The sequence below is a fragment of the Ranitomeya variabilis genome, chromosome 5 (genome assembly GCF_051348905.1).
Source record: "Ranitomeya variabilis isolate aRanVar5 chromosome 5, aRanVar5.hap1, whole genome shotgun sequence".
Taxonomy (NCBI): Eukaryota; Metazoa; Chordata; class Amphibia; order Anura; family Dendrobatidae; genus Ranitomeya; species Ranitomeya variabilis.
In genome coordinates this window covers 261,697,455-261,715,380 of record NC_135236.1, presented here as the reverse complement: position 1 = coordinate 261,715,380, position 17,926 = coordinate 261,697,455, and the positions used below count along the sequence as shown (strand labels likewise).

Here is a 17,926-nt window from a genome sequence, read left to right as displayed (position 1 = left end):
TTTATAAGTATATTCTACATAGAATTAATGAAGTCCACATTTCATATAGTCAATGTTTGCACACATCTTTGTGCATAGAGTACTGCTGTGTTATTTTGTTTGCGGAGATACAAAATCTGCTGTAGTGATGTAATACATTTACAGTGCCTTGCGAAAGTATTCAGCTCCCTGGAATGTAAATTTTTGGTGAAGAATCAACAACAAGTGGAAAACAATTGTGACTTTGAACAAAATGTATTGGTTATTTAAATTTTCTGTGGAAATTAAAAAACTGAAAGAAGTTCATTGTGGATCTTTAATGATCCAATGTTGTCCTAAATGCCTAATGATGATAAAATATAATCCACCTGTGTGTAATCAAGTCTCCGTATAAATGCACCTGCTCTGTGATTGTCTCAAGGTTCTGTTCAAAGCACAGAGAGCATCATAAAGACCAAGGAACACAACAGGCAGGTCCGTGATACTGTTGTGGAGAAGTTTATAGCCGGATTTGGATACAAAATGATTTCCAAAACTTTAAACATCCCAAGAAGCACTGTGCAAGCGATCATACTGAAATGCAAGGAGTATCATACCACTGCAAATCTACCAAGACCCGGCCGTCCCTCTAAACTTTCATCTCAAGCAAGGAGAAGACTGATCAGAGATGCAGCCAAGAGGCCCATGATCACTATGGATGAACTGCAGAGATCTACAGCTGAGGTAGGACAGTCTGTCCATAGGACAACAATCAGTCAGAAAGCCATTTCTCAAACATATCCATAAAAAGTATTGTTTAAAGTTTGCAACAAGCCACCTGGGAGACACACCAAACATGTGAAATAACCAATAAATTTCGTTCAACTTCACAATTGTGTTCCACGTGTTGTTGATTCTTCACCAAAAATGTACATTTGGTATCTTTATGTTTGAGGCATGATATGTGGGAAAAGATTGAAACGTTCCAGGAAGCCGAATATTTTCGCAAGGCACTGTAGTAACAATACATAGAACTGAATGAATATCCTATTTCTCAGATAATAGAAATGTGTGCCATCATTGATCCCATGGCTTCCTGATACTACAGACCGGGGAGCAAATATTGCTCTTTAGTAGTCTTGGCGCTCTACTACTACTGTATGAAGCAAAGTCTTCTACTCTATTACCAGAAGACTAAAGTCATTCACCTCAAGTCTGTTAACAATCTTCTTCTTGATGGCATTCTGGGCTGCAGCATTGGTAGCCACCCTCAGACCCTCCGCTGCTTCCCTAAGCCGCTGTTGCTGATCTTCATTTTCAGGATTGGCAGCGGCTCCCTGCACGTAATAAGTATTAATCACGCATCAATAAAAATAGATATATCAACCTCTGGCAATAAGGAGGCCTCACTCCTCTACCTACCTTAGCAGCCTCCACCATACGGGCAGTAGAATCAGCCAGAAGCTTGGCAGCAGCCAACAGTTTCTTGGAGTTGTCCATATCCAACTCTGCCTCCGCATCAGATCTCATAGCATTGACCAGATCTGATGTCGCTTGCGCCAACACCCGTGCCTGCCGCACCATTTCTCCTACAAATACACATGTAGGTTGAAGTAAAGCTGGATCTAGCATAATATCAATGGCAAGCCTATCTAGGCATAAGATCCAGGGATTTATATTCAATAACAGCACTTTGGCTATGTGCTTGCAGAAATTTCTGCATCTCTTGGCAGAAAAACGCAGCTGAAAATAGCACGTTTTTGCATACGTTTTTGTCAATCCATAGAGCTAAATAAAGATATATTATTTAAAAAAAAAAAAAAAGAATTGTGATGTCGTCATTTCCTTGTTCAAACTCTTCAGGCAGATACCCTCTTTTATGTTAAATAAAGACAAACACACCAACCTATGTAGGAGCATTAACATAATGAACCTACATAAGCTGTAACAAAACAGCAACCGTCAGAAATCTGCGTGAAATACAATATCTGTTTAATTAAAAAAAAAAAAATAAATTGTGTGGGCTCCTGCATAATTTTTATAACCAGCAGAGGGAAAGCCGACGGCTGAGGGCTGATGTTAATATTCTGGGAAGGAGCTAATAGCCATAGGTTCCCAGGCAATTAATATCAGCTCACAGCTGTTTGCTTAGTTTTTACTCGCTAGTTTACAGGGGGACCCCAGAAAAAAAAAAATTGACATGGGGTCCCCTTATAAAAATCGAACCAGCAAAAGCTAGGCAGACCCACCCACCCACACACACATGCAAGTGCAGCGCCCTAGAATCCTGGTCGTTGCACTACTGTCGCTCCGCCACGTCTGATGGCACTAAAGGAGTTCACCTGACCAGGTGGTAACACTGGGGGCTGGATAGGAAGTTAGGGAGAAGCTGACTGGGTTTTGCCCAGGTAACATCTAGTGAGAGAAGAGCGTTGCTTGGGAAGTTCCAGGGGGGTCCCTGTCAGTGGTGGGATCCTGGCAGAGGCCTAGCGAAAAGGACAGATCGTTACGGAGCCGTGCCTGCACCTAATTGCGGCGGCATCTTAAGAAAGGACACGAAGCGAAGTATATTGTGGAGAAGTGAGAAACGAGATCACAGCACAAAGGCGATAGAACCAGAAGGAGTCGTGCCCCGAGATCGGCAACATCCTACTGAGGCGCGTAGTCGGTGGCCGGAACGCCGAGGAAGTATTGGGCTCTACGCATTACTTCAAACAGCGGCAGGGCAGTTAATTTTAGGTTGGCTGCCTCACCTAAATCACCTAATGAAGACAACAGAGGCAATTGTGGGAGAGAGGGTCCCTATAAAGTAACTCCAGGCCTACCCAGTCATACGGGTGCGTCCTATCCATATCATCTGGGGGACGAAGAGAAAGAACAGAAACATACAGTTGTGAGGACTATCCCGTGGTGCTCAGCAGGGAAGTACTACAAGACCCAGGCGCTAGTAGGTAGGCACTGATTTCCACCTGCAAAGGGAACTCTGGATGTGCCTTCGGACCGGCCGGTCTCAGCCAGCCCTGTTAGCAGTGCTCTGGATTGCAGATGCCGAAGCCTTCAGTAAAGAGGTAAAGAGACTGCAACCCTGTGTCCTCGTTATTTACTGCGACCTACACCACCACCTACACCTTTTATTGGGCGCCCCTTAGCAGGACCACGGACCGGGTCGGGCCACCGTGATATCCTCAGAACCGAGAGACCCGGATCCGAGTATCCCGCTGTCCTGCGTCTGGGGGCCGCTCCACACGTATTCTCCACCCACAGAGACACATGCACGTATTCTCCACCCACACACAAACACACATTCTCCGCCTACACACAGACACACGCACACATTCTCCACCCAAACACAGACACATGTACACATTCTCCGCCCACACAGACACGCGCACACATTCTCCGCCCATACACAGACACACGCACGTATTCTCCACCCACACAGACACATATTCTCCACCCACACAGACACACGTACACATTCTCCACCCACACAGACGCACGTATTCTCCACCCACAGAGACACGCACGTATTCTCCACACACACACACATTCTCCGCCCACACACAGACACACGCACACATTCTCCACCCAAACACACACACGTACACATTCTCCGCCCACACAGACACACGCACGTATTCTCCACCCACACAGACACATTCTCCACCCACACACACATTCTCCGCCCACAAACAGACGCACAAACATTCTCTGCCCACTCAGAGACACACGTACACATTCTCCGCCCACACACACACACACACGTACATTCTCCGCCCACACACACACATTCTCTGCCCACACACGCACGTATTCTCCACCCACAGACACACGCACACATTCTCCGCCCAGAGACACACGCATGTATTCTCCACCCACACAGAGACACACGCATGTATTCTCCACCCACACAGAGACACACGCATGTATTCTCCACCCACAGAGACACACGCATGTATTCTCCGCCCACACAGATACACACGCATGTATTCTCCGCCCACACAGACACACGCATGTATTCTCCACCCACAGAGACACAGGCATGTATTCTCCTCCCACACAGAGACACAGGCATGTATTCTCCACCCACACAAATCGCAGCGGTTTTGGCAGCAAATACGCAATCATTTTTACACCTGCGTTTTGCTGCGGATATGACTGACTCAATTGAAGTCAATGAGTCAAAAACGCTGCAGAAACGCAAAAACAATTGACATGCTGCAGAAAATAAAACGCTGCAAATACGGACTGAAATTGATCATGTGATCATGTGCACAACACTCCAGGATTGCCATTGCATTACCTAGCATGAGTATTCCATTGGGTTTTTGGACAAATTGCACTCTTAAACGCATCATAAGCGCATCGTGTGCATATAGCCTTATACTTAATGAAGAGAAATCCGTGAAATCACACCATTAGTCACGCCGTAGCCCATTTTTTCGGTTCAGTTTTTCTTCCCCTGCTTCCCAGAGCTATAACTTTATTTTTCTGTCCACATAGACATGTTTTTTGCAGGACGAGTTGTACTTTTGAATGACACCATTCATTTTACCACAAAGTGTATTCGAAAATGGGGGGGGGGAAAAATCCAAGTGCGGTGAAATTGTGAAAAAAACAATTCTGAAATTTTTGGGGAATTGTTTTTACGTTGTACATTTTGTGGTAAAAATTACCTCGCAACATGATTCTCCTCATCAATAGAATTACAGCGATACCAAACATGTCCAGTTTTTTTTATTCTATTTTGGTGGTGAAACAAAAATCTGAAGTTTTTAAAAATATATATTTGGGGAATTGTGTCGCCATTTTCCGAGAAACATAACATTTTAAGTTTTCGTCCAATAGAGCTGCATGATAGCTTATTTTTTTTGAGGGGCGAGACAACATTTTTATTAGTACCATTTTGGGATAGATGTTACTTTTTGATCGCTTGTTACGTCATTTCTTGTGGAATTGTGGTGACCAAAAAAACAATTTTGGCATTCTTGAATTTTTTCCAAATATGAGTTTTATCATCTTTATGTTCACTGAGGGAAAAAGATGTGATCTGAAATTTTTTCTTTTCATATTTTTTTTTTTTATAACACTTTTTTTTTTAAACTGATTTTGTTAGCACCCTTAGGGGATTTGATGATGTGATCATCCGATTGCCTGTACTATATGCAGTGATGCATAAAGCAGAAATCACAGTCTCCTTTGAATCTCTGCCACAGGCAGGGATTCAAAGGCGTTCCATGCTGCTAGTCAAGTGAGTCATTGGTTAACCCTCGGCTCTCATGACAGCCCATCGGCGACCAGTGTTCACGTCGTGGGTGTGCTGATGGGCGGAAGGACACTCGCGCTCGTCTGCGCAAATTATCGGCCGATGTCAGAGATTGACATGAGCATTTAACAAGTTAAAAATTGCGGGCGGAGCTCCGTACACCCACTTCCGACTAGCACCGTATATATATATATATATATCATATATATGGCACATGTCAAGACAATGTTAAGAGGAATCTGCCACTATGTTATGCTACTCCGTCTGAGAGCAGCATAACATAGGGAAAGACCCCAATTCCTGCAAGTTACTGTCCCACTTGATATTATTTTGATACAATCAGTGCTTTATCTGCTGCAGATCTACCAGTTCTCTGAATGCTGAGCCCTGTATAACCCCCACCTACACCACTGATTGGCAGCAGTCAGTGCACACTGTGCATAGGCAGAAAGCTGCCAATCAGTGGGGGGGGGGGGTTATACAAACCTCATGAATATGATGGACTACATGGCAGCAGGTTTACTAGTCCATTAGTGATAATCTCTTGCTGATTAAAAAAAAAAAAAAAAAAGATTTTATCAAAACTTCAGCAAGAAGTCCAGTAAGTGACAAATCACTGGAATGAAGGTCTCGGTCTCTAGATTATGCTGCTCTCACATTAGGTGGCCAAAACCGGATAATAGATTTCCTTTAAAGGTAACAATTTACTTGCAAAGATGAAGAATCAGAGCTCAGAACTATTCATCCTAATAACCAATTATTACAATGCCTTTATCTCCTGTACTCATACATGTAAATTAATTTGCTTATTATCGGCACTGACCTGCATCACCCATGGAGCTGAATATGCTCTCTGTGACCGACATGATTGTATCTGTAGCCTGGTCATAGCGGCCAATGGGTTCCCCGCGGCTGGCAAACTGGCGGACGTGTTGCAAGAGGTCATTAAGGGCTTGACTGACCACACTGGCCGCTGCGCTGACTTGCTTTAACAGTTCAAGATCTTCGGTGGCAGCTTGGCAGGCTCGCACACAGTTCTCAACAGAGCGATCCACCAGTTTCCCAGCTTCAATCAGTTGTTCTTGACATACCGGAGAGCTAATAGTAGGACTAACCACCTACAACGGAGGCCATTGATTAAGTCTTACAGTAATTTATGGCTTGCAAAGAAGAACAAGACAAACACATTTGCTCAATTATAAAAGATAAACAAAAAAAGCTTGGTAGGTCCTAAAGACTGTAATCCTAAATTATCATTCAGTAGGGATCTAACAGGGCTGTGGCTAGTAAGTTACAGCCCTCTGACAATTTTACCTTCTGTCCAGTGGCAAAGATTTGTCACAAACACGAATTATGTGTACAAAAACCCTGGTGAAAAACTTGTACCCATGGCGGGTAGTCAGTATGGTAGAATTAGGCTTGTCCTACACTGACTGACCCTCAAAATGTCAATAATGGGGTAAAAGGCCAAAACCATATTAAACAACTAATAACTTCTGGTGTATTTCTGGACCGTGACTGCTATGCCAGAAGACCTCCATTTATAATGGGGTCGGTGAGGTTTCTCTTGGGGTTGTGGGGTTCTGAAGGCCATCATAGTGTTGCAGATAGCACTGTACTGGTTCTCAAATAATTCAGAAAGCCAGGTGAACACAGAAAAGACACAAAGGTGAACAGATATTGACCACCAAGAATCATATAAAAGGTAAAACATTACTATGCACATTTTTACAGGATCTAGAAATAGTCAGGTGTGTTTTTAGGTCCCAGCTTATTGGGTTTCGTTTCTCTCCTAAATTTTCTCATATAAAGATTCACAAAGCTTCACTTTAATATTGGAAGATGTTCATTGTTGGACTCTCACCTTGGCACAGGCCACCAGCTGGGAGGTAGAAAGTGCACATTGAGTAGCAGCAGCTATAACCCTGTTCTGTAGCACCGTGTCTTCAGTTACTTGAGCCACATTCTTGGCCTTCAGGACCAACATGGCAGCTGCGTTGGCTACAGCTTTTGCCAAACTCATCAACACATCCTATAATAAAGAACACATAAGAAGAGGTGTAACTAGGAAGTGATTATATGAAGAAACCATCAATCTCGAAGCTTCAGAATTACCTGGAACCGCTCATCCGCTTCACTCTCTCCAATTTGTCGTAGCAGGTCTCCACTTGCCTGCCCTATACTGCCGGCTGCGGTGAGAACGGTCTGACGGGGCTATGGAAGGAAAAGCAAACATTAATACTTAAAATACAACTTGACATCATTGTTTGTCTCATGAAAAATATTGTATATTTTCATTGCTCCATGTACTTGGATGTTACCAGAATATTATCAGCGTAATTATAGCGCAGCAGTGTGCCTGCCTGACCGCCACTCTATTCATTCCCTAAGGGGCTGCTAAGCGCTGCTCCCGGCCTTTTCTGGCAAGCTACAGAAAATGAATGATGCAGTGGTCGGGCATCTGAGCTACCATTGGCCATGTTTGGTATTGCAACCTATCTTCATTCAAGAGAATGAGGCTGACCCTTAATACCAAACTCAACACATGAGCAAATGCAAAGGTTCTTGGTAACGCAAAAGTAAACCAGTTTTACTGATGATGAACACTATCTACACAGTCTTACAATAGTTCCTTTTCTCCCCCAGACAGAAACTCATGGTTTAGGAAATGTATTCTTTGGTAAATTCCGAGGGTCTACCTCTCCAGAAGATGGTTGTACTGCTGTAAGCAGGTCAGAGACAGCTCCTGCCAGAGTCCTCGCTGCTCCTAATAATTTATCTCCACTTCCAACCTCATCCTCCATCAGAGCGGCCAACAGTTTTACACCCTTGGACATCTCCGTCAGGTTGGAAGAAATGGTGGTAATTGCACATCCCACAGCGGTGTAGTCCGTCTCTGATGGATCACCTAGAAGGAAAAGAAAGAATGATCACCATACATATTGAAGAACATTGATAATAACGTAGCACCACAATGATGTGCATTAGATATCAATTCTACAATAAATAGAAAACTTTTCAAGCAGAATGCTGGTAAATATCACTAACGTAAACAAGCAGATTCAGGATATAAGTAGTCCATATGAGTTCGTTACGGACCATTGTCACTTAGGAGAGGGGGTTCTTATGGACAATTATTCATGCCCCCTTCTGTCACTACTGATGGGACTACATCCTTCTTTACACACAGGAACATGCTACCGAAAAACTAAAGTTGGCACTTGAAGATCTCTGTTCGTTATAGAAGGGTTGTGGGAAGAAACGCATCAAAGAACAATGTTGGAAACCATGCAACCCATGTCCATGGCCACACTATAGCAAGGGAACAATCCTAATGTTAGTTAACCAATACACCACCAGTGAGTAGTAGGAGCTGACTGCCTGTAGGAGTCACCAACATAAGGCCCTGTTTACATCAAGTTGCACCCCACCAACTCATCACATATGTAAAAAAAAAAAAAGTTAATATGATTAATAACACTGCTGTTTATAGAGTACAATTATAACCCAACACCAACTAGTGTGAACTTAACAGAGTTTTAGAGAAAAGTGCAGACATTAGCTGCAAGGGGTTCTCCACCATTAGTTGGGAGACGTCGCCTTCAGTGCATTTACAGGAGAGGTTTTTCAACCATAATGTAAAAAAAAATAAATGAAAAAAATGTACAAGCTTAACCACAAATGGTCATTGTTTTAGCTCAGTTTCACAATGTACTGGGCGATCACAGCACTACAACACTGGAAGATCGCACTATTAACAGGTGGAGTTATGAATGCAGTTTTGGCAGAGTGGTTAAAACCTTTACATCTAAATGTCATGGCTGTATATAAGATAGATAGATAAATATGGGATAGATAGATAATAAATCTTTATTTTTATATAGCGCTAACATATTCCACAGCACTTTACAGTTTTGCATACATACATTGTGTGCCCCATCGGGGACAGTGATGATAATCTAAATTCCCTATCAGTATGTCTTTGGAATGTGGGAGGAAACCGGAGTACTCAGAGGAAACCCATGCAAACACGGGGAGAACATACAAACTCCTTGCAGATGTTGTCCAAGGTGGGATTAGAACCCAGGATAGAGATAGACAAGCAAAACCCACAGGTTATGAAGGCGTGGGTTCCCATTAAAAAAAAAAAGACACCAGATAGGCAGGAGAGGATGAGGAGATCCTTTGTGTGCTCGAGCCCTAAATAACCCCATATCTGAAAAGGATAAGGGATCAGAGCTACTGGGCACTACGTGTTGGAGGCCATCATGCAAGTCTACTGGAACTGGCTGGCAAAAAAAGGAGCCCCCATGGCAGGTATTGAATATTATTATCAAAGATGGGCCAGTCACAATTTTTTATTTAAGTGTGCTCTTTGTCACCCAATATTGCCCCATGGCCACCAAGGGGACAAGAAAGTGGCAAGTGACTCTACACTAGTACACGTTGCATATGGCGCAGTGAGCCCCCAAGGTACAGTGTATTAGTTTAGTATAACAAAAGGAGCAGTATACATAGCGGAGGTGTAGTGCGCCAATTCAGCTCCCAGTGTTCTCCCCTGAGTGTCGGACTAGTTGGCACCCAGAGTGAGTTCAGTAATTCTCTCTATTGTGCTATCAGAATCTATCCATTAAATAAGAACTACTTCTAATAGTCACATAGCCAATACCTGCGGTCAGGTTCACTACCGATGCTGTTCCTGCGGTGATCGCATCCACTTGGGAGTGGATCTCATGTTTTGACTCATCTACTTTGTTTTGAATCCAGACTCGGGAGGCCTAGAAATCAATGTGGCAAACAAAAGAAATCAGTGGCCGAAGCAGAAAACAGTGAATATTTATTATGTTTTCTTATATCTGATCTCACTAACAAATATTACACTTTCAGTGGTTTTCTTTGACTTAAAGAGGATCTTTCACTGTATTTTTTTCTCTTTTAACCCGAGTACCTCCTCCAATTGGCGCTGCTCCACTCATTCTACTACAGTTTTTCTTTTTTGTTTCTGGACCCCTCTGTAACAAAGTTATGCCCCTCCGTAATAATAGTGTAACTTTCCCTTCAGCAAGCTGGGTGTATACTGCAGACCAATCAAAATACATCTGCACCCACGAAGAAGTTCTATGGTACACGCCTGACTGGTTGAAGGGAAAATAGCCACCTTAATTACCTGGGGGCATAACTTGGCAAGGGAGGGGCAAAGAAGAACTGTTCCACAATTAGTGGAGCAGTGGCAAGGGAAGGATGAAGGAGGTAGTCGGCTTACATTAAAAAAAATCCAGTGAAAGGTCCTCTTTAAAAATAACCGAAAGGGAGAATAGGCTGTTAAAAAGGGATTGTCCAAGTAGTGGAAAACCCCTTTAAGATTCACATCCTGTCTATGGGTTGAATGGAATGAAAACTCCTATGACTACTATAACAAAATAAAGCAAAACCATCCATCAGCAGTAAGCCGCTACAGGGAAACGTGGCTCAAGGCTGCAGCAGGAAACAGTGCAATAATGTGACACTCAGAATACAGGAGCTGATGAACATTTCCATTGTAATAATGGTTTCCAGGCAGTTTTTTTCAGTTGTCAGACTTATTTCCAAGCATGTGCCATCTTTAATGTATTTCAGCATCCCTGGGATAAATGTTTATTGCTGCAGCTTTGAACAGACATTCAGGTTTCTCTAGCTCAGAGACATACTCCAATTTCTTTCAACGCAGAACATGGTTCTGAAGATGAAACCTGCAGACTATTGAGGATTATAAATGTTTTATAAAATCACTTTCTTGCTGCGACGCTAAACAGCTTTTTACTAAACCCAAGTTGCACTGCACTTAACTAAATTGCTATGTGTCGAATATATCCAGAAGTGTATGTAGCAGAATTAGACTGATCGGTGGACAAATGTCCCAATAAAATAATAATTCATACATACAGATCATATGAGGTTCTTACCATGTCGTGTCCCAGAGGTGGTAGATTGTCCACTTGGCTCAGATCATCATGTGCCTGTTGAACTGCATGCATGCTGGTGTTAATGGTCCCCATCAGAGCTTGCTGAGCTGATGTCTATGGATAAGGAGGAAAAAAACTGCATGTGGTGCACATACCAACCAAGGCGAATTCATTCCAAACAGAATACATTTGCTGAATATCTACACATTTCCATATAAAACACCACCTAAAGCGTGCCTGTACAGCTCCATCCATTCATAGATGCAACCGCAGATGCAGCCATTGAGCAGATGCAAATGGCAGAGAAGGCTCCTTCCGCCAGCAGTGCACACATCCTTACAGAACACTGAAAATATTTTCCAGCAGCCTCGAAAACGAACAGAAAGTAGGTTAAGAGACAATTCGGCTAATTAGCAGCGACATATGGCCGGACAGTTCGGGATGTGATTAATTGAAAGGATGAGCAGAACAAGGCATCTAATAAGGCAAAGACCGAGACAAAACGATTGAATGCTTTCCGCTAGGAATAAAATGGGCACAAGTGTAAAAAGGAGCACGTGAGAGGGCGGCATTCTGCCACTAGGGCTTCTCTTCCCCCCGGACAGAGAGGCAGATCTGGAGTGACAGCATGGAAACCGGAATCCATAAAAGGACAGAAAACTTTTCATGAACCCAAGAAAAAAAATGGCATAGTAATAAAGAATCTAAAAGGAGAAGAACTAATTATTACACCCAGGTGCCAGTTGTATGTCAGCTTGGATTATTTTTATTTTTTTGCTCTCTTTCAAGATTTTGTTTTGCAGCCAGACGTACAGTAAAACGCCTTCACACCGCCTATGGAGCTCCTCCAAATTGATTCCAGTTCAATTACCTCAGCCGAGCTTGGTTTATGCTGAGTATTAGTGGCGATCCTGGGAATAATTAGCCGATAAGACTGAGGACGTGTTTACTTTTGCATGATTTGGCGTCATTAAACGAGTGATTGGCTTCATCAAGCATGAGATTACATCTAAGTGAGACACAGGGCTTTGTAACAAATGTTCTATGCAGAAAAAAAATAATTATTTTCATGGTAAATCAAATTTGGACAAAGGGGATTCCATATAAATACAGTGAGTGCAATCACTTAGTGATGTACTAATGTAATGCAACAAATTTTATGGCATAACTGCATAGAAAACTGCACCATTTCCAATAATCATATTTGCCATGCACAACATCTATATGATACGTTAAAAATCCCCCATATATCTGAATACACCTATGATAATCTTAAAGGAGTTGTCTGCTTTCAGGAAAGTGGACCCCAAACACAGTACAATACTTGCCATAATAAAGCAGGTACTCGCCCTCCCTGGGTCCAGAACCTGCTCCTCACCGCTGCTCCCATCTCTGTGTTTTGGCTGCAACAGTGATGTCACAGCGACAGTGTGCATCACCGCTGTAGCTAATCACTGAGCGCGGCAGCCCCAAGGAGCCAGCGCTAGGCCCAGGAAGGGCGGGCACCTGTACCTTGATGCGTTTATTATTTTATATATTTCACAGTGTTTGGGGTCCGCTTTATTGAAAGAGAAAACCACCTATAATTCACCTGTCTCAATGAGTGGAAAATAAGCTTGTGTCCTCCATTCTGTTATTTTTGCTTAAAGGGAATCTGTCACCTACTTTTTTGTATACAAACTGTGGCCACCGCCATCAGGGGCTTATCTACAATATTCTGTAATGCTGTAGATAAGCCCCCGATGTAACCAAAAAGATCACATACCACCAGACCTGAGAACAGACAGGGTGGAGGTGTTGGTTTGCTCCTTTCATCACAATGTGCTTTCCAGGTAATCCCCCCCGGTTCCCTCACTTACATTTCCTTCCTTTGAAGTCCACGCCGTCAGACTCTTTAAGCCTTTCTTTCAAGTGGCTGTTTATCGCCCTCCAGGCTCCTCCTGCAAGTTTTGAGTGGAGGCTCTGTCGCTGTGCTATCCATGGATGTGATCCAGAGCTTGCCGAGCTAGCACTGCTCCACTTTGCCACCTGGTTTACTCACTTTCTATCCTGTGACATCCCCGCCCTCATAATGGGAGACTTTAACATCCCCATCAATGATCCCCTCTCCAAATCTGCCTCATCTTCTTTCTCTATCCTCTTCATTCGGCCTCTCACAGTTTACTAATTCTCCTACGCATGAGGACGGGAATACTCTGGACCTGGTTTTCTCCCGTCCCGGCTCGCTGCACGACTTTACTAACTCCCGTCTCCCGCTCTGGGACCACAACCTTCTTTCCTTCTCTGTCAAGAATTGTCTCCTCACCCGGGACACCTCCACTTACACACTTATCGGAATACACGTACCATTAATACCCAGTACCTTATGAACAATCTCCACACATCTCTAGCCCCATCTCCTCCCTCTCCTGTCCAGACTTATCAGTGTTACACTTAAATAGTACACTGAAGAACGCCCTAGATGAAGCAGCACCTTCTACATGCAGAAAGACCCGACACAGACAACGGCAGCCTTGGCACACTATGCAAACACGCTTTCTTCAGCGTTGCTCAAGGTGTGCAGAGCGGCAGTGGAGAAAATCTCTCTTAGCAGAAGACTTCATCCACTATAAGTTCATGTTCAAAACCTATAACTCTGCCCTTCATCTGGCCAAACAATCCTACTTCACCACCCTCATCACCTATCCAACAACCCAAAACGACTTTTTGAAACCTTAAACTCCCTCCTGAAACCTAAAGTACAGGCCCTCATCACCAACATCAGCGGTGAGGATCTGGCCACTTATTTCCTAGAAAAAAAATCAACCACATCAGGATATCTCAGCCCAATCTCCTCAGTGTCTGGATCCCCTTCTCTGACACACCTCAAGCTCACTAGACATCTTTGAGCCCGTTTCAGAAGAAGAAGTTTCCAAGCTCCTCGCTTCTGCTCGGCCTACAACCTGCAACAGTGACCCCATTCTTTCACATCTCCTGCAGTCTCTCTCACCAGTGGTCACCACTCACCTGTCTAAAATATTTAACATCTCTCTTTCTTCAGGTATCTTTCCCTCCTCACTTAAACATGCAATCATAACCCGTTTACTTAAAAAGCCATCCCTGGACCAGAACTGCACTGCTAACTACAGACCTGTCTCTAACCTTTCCTTCATCTCCAAACTCCTAGAACACTTGGCCCACTCCCGTCTAATCCGCTATCTCTCGGATAACTCTCTTCTTGACCCCTTACAATCTGGTTTTCCGCTCTTTACACTCCACAGAAACTGCCCTCACTAAAGTCTCTAATGATCTAATAAAAGCTAAACTCAGAGGTCATTACTCCCTGCTGATTCTCCTGGATCTCTCCGCAGCATTCGACACTGTGGATCACCAGCTCCTCCTCACTATGCTCCGCTCTATAGGCCTCTCCTGGTTCTCCTCCTACCTCTCTGACCGCTTCTTCACTGTATCTTTTGCCGGCTCCTCTTCCTCTCCTCGTCACCTTACTATCGGGGTTCCGCAGGGCTCAGTCCTAGGCCCCCTCCTCTTCTCTCTATACACGGCCCCTAATGGACAATCAGCAGATTTGGGTTCCAGTGTCATCTCTATGCTGACGACACCCAATTATACACTTCTTCCCCTGACATCACCCCTACCCTAATTCAAAATACCAAGGATTGTCTGTCATGTCCTCCCTCTATCTGAAACTAAATCTCTCCAAAACAGAACTTCTTGGGTTTCTCCCTTCTACTAACCTCACTCTACCCAACATCGAAATTACCCTGGAGTGTACAACCATAACTCCCAAGCAGCATGCCTGCCGTCTTGGGGTCACATTCGACACCGAACTTTCCTTTACTCCCTATATCCGATCACTCACTCGCTCTTGTCACCTGCATCTTAAAAACATCTCCAGAATCCGACCTTTTCTCACCTTTGAAACTGCTAAGACTCTTACTGTCGCTCTTATTCATTCTCGTCTGGACTACTGCAACTCTCTTCTGATCGGTCTCCCTCTTACCAAACTTTCTCCTCTCCAATCCGTCTTGAATGCAGCAGCCAGGGTCATATTTCTGTCCAGCTGCTTCACCGATGCCTCCATCTAGTGCCAGTCATTACCCTGGCTACCCATTCGCTACAGGGTCCAGTATAAACTCATCTCTCTCACCCACAAAGCTCTCCACAGTTCTGCACCGCCTTATATCTCCTCTCTCATCTCTGTCTATCGCCCTACACGTGCCCTCTGTTCTACAAATGACCTAAGGCTAACATCCCCCGTAATCCGAACCTCGCACCTCCGTCTCCAAGACTTCTCTCGTGCTGCGCCAGCTCTCTGGAATGCACTTCCCCAGACGTTCAGACTGATACCTAGCCCCGACCTATTCAAGCACGCTTTAAAAGTCCATCTCCTCAAACAAGCCTATTACATCAACTACTCAGTAAACTAACTTTGCCCTGCTACCTCCTTCCAAATATTATTCTGAATCTGCACCCTACTATTCATCTGTCTCCACACCCTCCATGCACATGATAACTGCACTTGATACTTGACTATTGCACTTGAACACACGGGCTGATGACCGGATCATGCAGCTTTATATGAAAATCCCTATTAATTATAATTGCCAGACCTGAAATAATAAGCACTTTTCACCTATTGTGTCCCCCCCATTTCCTTGTAGATTGTAAGCTTGCGAGCAGGGACCTCACTCCTAATGTCACTGTTTAAATTGTCTTAACTTGTATTGAATTTATTGTCTGTACATGTCCCCGCTTAATTGTAAAGTGCTGTGGAATATGTTGGCACTATATAAATAAAAATTATTATTATTATTATAACAAAAACAAGATAGATTATACTCACCCAGGGGCGGTCCTGGTGCAGTCTGGGTCCGATGGGCGTCGCAGGTCCGGGTCTGGTGCCTCCCATCTTCATATGATGACGTCCTCTTCTTTGCTTCATGTTGCGGCTCCTGCACAGGCGTACTGATTTGCCCTGTTGAGGGCAGAGCAAAGTACTGCAGTGCGCAGGCGCTGGGCTCTTCGGACCTTTCCCGGCGCCTGCGCACTGCAGTACTTTGCTCTGCCTTCAACAGGGCAAATCAGTACACCTGTGCAGGAGCCACGGCAGGAAACAAAGAAGAGGACGTCATCGCATGAAGATGGGAGGCGCTGTACCCGGACCTGCGACGCCCATCGGATCGGACTGCCCCTGGGTGAGTATAGTCTAACTTGTTTTTCTTATCTTACAGGTTACATTTGGGGTTTATCTACAGCATTACAGAATATTGTAGATAAGCCCCTGATGGCGGTGGCCGAAGCTTATATTCAAAAAATGAGGTGACAGATTCCCTTTAAGGCCCCATTCACAGGTCCAATTGCCATTCTTTCTTTATACATGTTACATTCTATAACTGGTTTTACACATCCACAAAAAAAAAGAGATATGTCGGAGTTTGGTCTTATTCATGCACCAATCTCACACATTTCAATGAGTGAGTCCGAGAGGTTTACCAACACCATGTTGCATCCATGTGCTGTCCAGACGTCTGAGATCAGTCCAAGGATACACAGTGACATGTGTAATCAAATGTGAAGATCACAATGCTACATGACATCTAATGACTGTCACCCACAAAGTCCACTCCTACGGGACTTCGGTCGCAGTTTACAAAGAACTTTGCCATCATACTCCACAGTGACAGCTATGTGCGACTGACTTGACTGTGATCAGTCTATGATTTGAGTATTTTTCAATGCCAAAATGAAATATTCATGAGACAGTAAGTCACAGAAAGGCAACATAAAAGAATGAATATAGACCTAGTGAAATAAGAGAAAACACCAGATTTACCAACAAAAGCCAGCTCTCATTCACTTACCAGTGGAGGCATGTGGCCTCTGTGCATTTGGCCTGTGGTGAGCTGCTGCTGAGCGGATGGCATGGTCCCGATGTTAAATGTTTCTGGTCCACTTGACCCTGAGCGTATGATAGCAGGGAGAGCGACTGTGCCATGTTCAGGCTTGCCAGGCCGAGTGACTTGCTGCTGTTGAAGAATAGTGGATCTGACAAGAGAGAGGAGTGATTTTGTTCCTGCAGGTTTAATTCAGCAGTGCGTTTTTTTAAGGTGCACTCAATAAGCACGAAATACGGTCGCCGTATACTCACTTCTTTGGGGATATTGACTCTTCTAACATTGTGGATTCTTCATCTCCCTCTAATCCAAAGCGGTCTTTACTTTGTTTCTAGAGCATTTGAATATTATCAATATATTCAGACAAGTAACATTAAAAAAAGAACCATTTGTAAATCGAAAAAATATTTTTAAAAAGGGAACGTGTCAACAGGTTTTTCCCATATAAAGTGCGGCCACCTCCATTACGGACCTTTTTTAAAGCAAACTGGAATTCTGTTAAAAAAAAAAAAAGAGCCCCAATCCAGTCTTAAGGTCCCAAAATATAGCTTAATACTTTACAGACAAATGGTCCATCCAATGGGCAGCTCTGGTCATCATCCGGCATCTCCTCTCACCTTTGGATTGCCCGTCTCCTTCCCTGCTTCATGTGGATGACACATTCTACATCATTCTCGCAGTGTCCTCCATCATGCTCATGTACCGGCATACTTACGGCTCATCGGTGCTCTTTGGTCTCTCCCAGTGCAGTACAGTACTTTGCTCTGCCCTTGTCAGGGAAGAAAGGAGTGCGCCTGCGCAGGAGCGGGATGGAGGACACTGGGAGGAATATGTAGGATGCATCATCCACATGAAGCAGGGCAGGA

At 44.0% G+C, this 17,926-nt stretch overlaps 1 protein-coding gene across 2 annotated transcripts in view; it reads right to left on the bottom strand.

The window, feature by feature from the left end:
* TLN2 (talin 2) overlaps positions 1 to 17,926 on the bottom strand; it is a 248,215-nt gene that overhangs the window by 107,870 nt on the left and 122,419 nt on the right. For both annotated transcript variants that reach the window (XM_077264168.1, XM_077264170.1), the window contains exons 13-22: positions 17,315 to 17,391; positions 17,028 to 17,211; positions 11,167 to 11,280; positions 9,894 to 10,002; positions 7,924 to 8,132; positions 7,340 to 7,438; positions 7,089 to 7,256; positions 6,048 to 6,342; positions 1,381 to 1,547; positions 1,167 to 1,295 (exon numbers count right to left, since the gene is read on the bottom strand). In XM_077264168.1, coding sequence (XP_077120283.1) covers positions 1,167 to 1,295; positions 1,381 to 1,547; positions 6,048 to 6,342; positions 7,089 to 7,256; positions 7,340 to 7,438; positions 7,924 to 8,132; positions 9,894 to 10,002; positions 11,167 to 11,280; positions 17,028 to 17,211; positions 17,315 to 17,391 — 1,551 coding nt within the window. The remainder of the gene's footprint in view (positions 1 to 1,166; positions 1,296 to 1,380; positions 1,548 to 6,047; positions 6,343 to 7,088; positions 7,257 to 7,339; positions 7,439 to 7,923; positions 8,133 to 9,893; positions 10,003 to 11,166; positions 11,281 to 17,027; positions 17,212 to 17,314; positions 17,392 to 17,926) is intronic.